Source organism: Cebus imitator, unplaced genomic scaffold (genome assembly GCF_001604975.1).
Source record: "Cebus imitator isolate Cc_AM_T3 unplaced genomic scaffold, Cebus_imitator-1.0 Scaffold101, whole genome shotgun sequence".
NCBI classification, from domain to species: Eukaryota; Metazoa; Chordata; class Mammalia; order Primates; family Cebidae; genus Cebus; species Cebus imitator.
In genome coordinates this window covers 2,381,949-2,387,948 of record NW_016107416.1, presented here as the reverse complement: position 1 = coordinate 2,387,948, position 6,000 = coordinate 2,381,949, and the positions used below count along the sequence as shown (strand labels likewise).

General features: G+C 36.2%; 1 protein-coding gene across 16 annotated transcripts in view; it reads right to left on the bottom strand.

Annotated features, from left to right (window-relative positions):
• The window catches only part of CARF (calcium responsive transcription factor), an 81,402-nt gene that overhangs the window by 44,915 nt on the left and 30,487 nt on the right, over positions 1-6,000 (bottom strand). For 10 of the 16 annotated variants that reach the window (XM_037741435.1, XM_037741440.1, XM_037741433.1 and 7 more), the window contains 2 exons: positions 4,928-5,048; positions 3,961-4,191 (listed from right to left, as the gene is read on the bottom strand). In XM_037741435.1, coding sequence (XP_037597363.1) covers positions 3,961-4,191; positions 4,928-5,005 — 309 coding nt within the window. In that variant the 5' untranslated portion in view covers positions 5,006-5,048. Of the gene's footprint in view, positions 1-3,960; positions 4,192-4,927; positions 5,049-6,000 lie in introns of those variants that run through there. The other 6 variants (XM_037741441.1, XM_037741442.1, XM_037741444.1 and 3 more) reach the window with 4 other exon arrangements.

The following is a 6,000-nucleotide window of genomic DNA, read 5'->3' as shown; positions in this document are numbered from 1 at the left end:
AAAAAAAAGCAGGAGTTGTAATTCTCATCTCTGATAAAATAGACTTTAAACCAACAAAGATCAAAAGAGACAAAGAAGGACATTACATAACAGTAAAAGGATCAATGCAACAAGAAGACCTAACAATCCTAAATATATACGCTCCCAATACAGGGGCATCAAGATACATAAAGCAAGTTATTAATGACTTACAAAGAGATTTAGACTCTCACACAATAATACTGGGAGACTTTAGCACCCTACTGTCAGTATTAGACAGATCAATGAGACAGAAAATTAACAAGGATATCCAGGACTTGAAATCAGACCTGGACCAAACAAACCTAACAGACATTTACAGAACTCTCCACCCCAAATCCACAGAATATACATTTTTCTCGGCACCACATCACACCTACTCTAAAATTGACCACATAGTTGGAAGTAAATCTCTCCTCAGCAAATGCAAAAGAACAGAAATCAGAACAAACAGTCTCTCGGACCACAGAGCAATCAAGTTACAACTCAGAATTGAGAAACTAACTCAGAACCGCACAGCTTCATGGAAGCTGAACAACTGGCCCTTGAATGTTCACTGGATAAACAATGAAATGAAGGCAAAAATAAAGATGTTCTTCGAAACCAACGAGAATGAAGACACAACGTACCAGAATCTCTGGGACACACTTAAAGCAGTGTCTAGAAGAAAATATATAGCAATAAATGCCCACATGAGAAGCAAGGAATGATCTAAAATCGACACCCTATCATCAAAATTGAAGGAGCTAGAGGAGCAAGATCAAAAATCTCAAAAGCTAGCAGAAGACAAGAAATAAATAAGATCAGAGCAGAACTGAAGGAGATAGAGACACAAAAAACCCTTCAAAAAATCAATAAATCCAGGAGCTGGTTTTTCGTAAAGATCATCAAAACAGACCACTAGCCAGGATAATAAAAAAGAAAAGAGAGAATAATCAAATAGATGCAATAAAAAATAAGGGGATATCATCAAACATTCCACAGAAATACAAACCATCATCAGAGATTACTACAAACAACTCTATGCACATAAACTAGTAAACCTGGAAGAAATGGATAAATTCCTGGACACTTGCATCCTCCCAAGCCTAAACTAGAAAGAAGTCGAAACCCTGAATCGACCAATAACAAGGGCTGAAGTTGAGGTAGCAATTAATAGCCTACCAAAAAAAAAGCCTAGGTCCACACGGGTTCACAGCTAAATTCTACCAGACATACAAAGAGAAGCTGGTACCATTCCTTTTGAAGCTATTCCAAACAATCCAAAAAGAGGGGAATCCTTTCCAAATTATTTTATGAGACCAACATCATCCTGATACCAAAACCTGGCAGAGACTCAACAAGAAAAGAAAACTTCAGGCCAATATCCATGATGAACATAGATGCAAAAATCTTCAATAAAATACTGGCACACCGATTGCAACAGCACATCGAAAAGCTTATCCATCATGATCAAGTAGGCTTTATCCCAGGAATGCAAGGCTGGTTCGACATAAGCAAGTGTATAAACGTAATTCACCACATAAACAGAAACAAAGACAAAAACCATATGATTATCTCAATAGATGCAGAGAAGGCCTTTGACAAAATTCAACAGTGCTTTCTGCTAAAAATTCTCAATAAACTACGTATCAAAGGAACATATCTCAAAACAATAAAAGCTATTTACGACAAACCAACAGCCAATATCATACTGAATGGGCAAAAACTGGAAGCATTCCCTTTGAAATCTGGCACTAGACAAGGATGCCCTCTCTCACCACTCCTCTTCAATACAGTATTGGAAGTTCTAGCCAGAGCAATCAGGCAAGAAAAAGAAATAAACCGTATTCAATTAGGAAAGGAGGAAGTCAAATTATCTCTATTTGCAGATGACATGATTGTATATCTAGAAGACCCCATCGTCTCAGCCCCAAATCTCCTGAAACTGATAAGCAACTTCAGCAAAGTCTCAGGATACAAAATCAATGTGCAAAAATCACAAGCATTCCTATACACAAATAACAGACTTAAAGAGAGCCAAATCAAGAATGAAATGCCATTCACAATTGCTACAAAGAGAATAAAATACCTAGGAATACAGCTAACAAAGGATGTAAAGGACCTCTTCAAGGAGAACTACAAACCACTGCTCAACAAAATCAGAGAGGATACAAACAGATGGAGAAACATTCCATGCTCATGGTTAGGAAGAATCAATGTCGTGAAAATGGCCATACTGCCCAAAGTAATTTACAGATTCAACACTATTTCCATCAAGCTACTGATGACCTTCTTCACAGAACTGGAAAAAACCATCTTAAACTTCATATGGAACCAAAAGAGAGCCCACATAGCCAGGTCAATTCTAAGCAAAAAGAAGAAAGCTGGAGGCATCACACTATCTGACTTCAAACTATATTACAAGGCTACAGTAATCAAAACAGTATGGTACTGGTACGAAAACAGAGACATAGACCAATGGAACAGAACAGAGGCCTTGGAGGCAACGCCACACATCTACAACTATCTGATCTTTGATAAACCTTACAAAAACAAGAAATGGGGAAAGGATTCCCTGTTTAATAAATGGTGTTGGGAAAACTGGCTAGCCATGTGCAGAAAGTAGAAACTGGACCCCTTCCTGACACCTTACACTAAAATTAACTCCAGATGGATTAAAGACTTAAACATAAGACCTAACACCATAAAAACCCCAGAAGAAAATCTAGGTGAAACCATTCAGTACATAGGCGTAGGCAAGGACTTCATGACCAAAACACCAAAAGCACTGGCAACAAAAGCCAAAATAGACAAATGGGACCTAATCAAACTCCACAGCTTCTGCACAGCAAAAGAAAGTCATTATAGTGAATTGGCAACCAAAGGAATGGGAAAAAACTTTTGCAATCTACCTATCTGACAAAGGGCTAATATCCAGAATCTACAAAGAACTAAAACAGATTTACAAGAAAAAACTAACAAGCCCATTCAAAAGTGGGCAAAGGATATGAATAGACACTTTACGAAAGAAGGCATATATGAGGCCAACAAACATATGAAAAAATGCTCATCATCACTGGTCATTAGAGAAATGCAAATCAAAACTACATTGAGATATCATCTCAGGCCAGTTAGAATGGCATCATTAAAAAATCTGGAGACAACAGATGCTGGAGAGGATGTGGAGAAATAGGAATACTTTTACACTGTTGGTGGGAGTATAAACTAGTTCAAGCATTGTGGAAGACAGCATGGTGATTCCTCAATGATCTAGAAACAGAAATTCCATTTGACCCAGCAATCCCATTACTAGGTATATATCCAAAGTATTATAAATCATTCTATTATAAGGATACATGCATACGAATGTTCATTGTGGCACTGTTTACAATAGCAAAGACTTGGAACCAACCCAAATGACCACTGATGATGGACTGGACAAGGAAAATGTGGCACATATACACCATGGAATACTATGCAGCCATAAAAAACGATGAGTTCGTGTCCTTTGTAGGGACATGAATGAACCTAGAAACTATCATTCTCAGCAAACTGACACAAGAACAGAAAATCAAACACCGCATGTTCTCACTCATAGGCAGGTGTTGAACATGAGAACACATGGACATAGGGAGGGGAGCATCACACATTGGGGTCTGTAGGGGGGAAACAGGGGAGGGACAGTGGGGGGTAGAGACCTGGGGAAGAATAACATGGGGAGAAATGCCACATATAGGTGATGGGGAGGAAGGTAGCAAACCACACTGCGACGTGTGTACCTATGCAATCTTACATGTTCTTCACATGTATCCCAAAATCTAAAATGCAATTAAAAATAAATAAATAAATAAATAAACAAACACGATGTAGGTTAAAAGTGTTAAGAAATTAAGGTTATTTAGTAAAATGAATACATTTGGCTAAAGATCGTAAAACTGGTTACTTATAAAATATACTCACCATTTGTGCATTGGAATCCCCCAATGACTGAAGTTCGTATTGAACAGCTTGCTCATTTTGGTCGACTAGGTGGAATTGTTCTGCAGAAAGTGTCTGCGTCTGAGTCAGGGTCCCTGGTATATTCTGTGATATGAGTGAATTATTTACTTCAGAAGCAGTGATCGGCAAAACTCTAGGAGAATCATTTTGTTCAAAGGAAGAATCCCTGGAGCCCATACAGGTTAGATGCTTCTGCAAAGAAAAAAAAAAAAATCACTTCAGTCTAACGATATAGTATCATCATTTAAAAAAAAAAAAAAACATGTGTTACGAAAAGATATCCAATTTCAGTTTTTACTTTTTTGTAAGTTCTCAATTCACACAAATTGATATATACAGAAAGTATTTAAGTAAAATTGTTGATTATTATATTTATCTTAATTTTATCAAAATAAAACTGTCCACAGGAATGCAACCTGAAATAACATAATTCAACCTATAGATTTTTCTTTGTATACAAATTTTTATAAATGTATCTAAGCATTAAGTTCTGTATTATAAAATACGTGTACAATTAAATATTGAAATTCTTTTTTTTTTTTCTGAGATGGAGTTTCGCTCTTGCGGAGTATAATGGTCCAATCTTTGCTCACTGCAACCTCTGCCTTCTGGGTTCAAGTGATTCTCCAGCCTTAGCCTCCCGAGTAGCTGGCATTACAGGCACCCACAACAACGCCCAGCTAATTTTTGTATTTTTTGTAGTGACGGGGTTTCACCATGTTGGCCAGGCTGGTCTTACACTTCTGACCTCAGGTGATCTGCCCATCTTGGCCTCCCAAAGTGCTGGGATTACAGGTGTCAGCCACCATGCCTGGCCTAAAATTCTTGAATACACTAAATGTAACAGGTATCTCTTGAGCATAAAGGGCTGTTAAATGGCATACTGTTTTACCCTAGGATGGAAAAAAGTTCCCAGCGGAATCCCTACCTCAAATACCTGAGCATCGGTTTTTGACTCTTCACCATCATTATGGTTGGCTCTCAATGAATCATTAGATTGTTCCATGCTGACATCATATTCAATTCCATTTTCTTCTATTATTTAATAGCTGAAAGAGTTTAAATAGCTGATCAACTAAAGCACTTAGTATTTTTGTGGAATGTTTTATCTTAAGCCGCTCATATTCACTACTATGGTACCCTATACAATTTAGGTAAAATCATTTCCATTCTATAGATTAAAAAATTAACATTTTTGTTAAATAACTTGCCAAGGCACCAGAATACATTCAAAATAGGGCAAAAATTAGTGTTATGTAGATCCCTTATTCTATCTTTAACCATACTTCTGTACTGGCTTTTTAAGATTGCTGTTACGTGACAAGGTACTGCTAACCTTTCAAATACTTCTAAAGTTATCACCTTACCAGAGATTTAATGCAAATAAAGTTTTTCAACTTTATGAGTTGGGTGTGCCCTATTGCAGCATTATATAATTTTAAAATAGATATCCTGGTGTAGACAGATTACGTATATACAATTTTTACCATTAATAGACAAGCATACCACTTAAAATTAGCTTGACAAGCTTTGAAAAGGAAGAGATAATTTAAAAAAAAGAAAAGAAAGAAACATATATACCAATAACTCTGAGCCATTTAGGTCTAGGGCAGTGGTTCGTAATTAGGGCAATTTTGTAAAGCTACAAAATCAGTCACGTTTTAATACATGGCTACAAAATATTTTTAAATTGCTCCTCCTTTAAGATTTTAAACTATCACTTATATCCTAATCAAGTAAAAAATCAATTACAAAAAATCCAAAAAACTTGTTGTTACCTTGGGGTATAGAAGTAGAAGCAATTTTATTTTATAACTTTCGTTTTTTTTTTTTAATTTGTATATTATACCTATATTACTTGAGAATAAAAGAATATTTAGAAGGGGTTTCAAAATAAAAAGAGCCGCCCATTAATGGCAATATGGCAAATGGATACTATAAAAAAATTATCTTCCTACAAAACAAAAGCAGTAAGTTTTATGGCTAAGAAACTGATTTGGA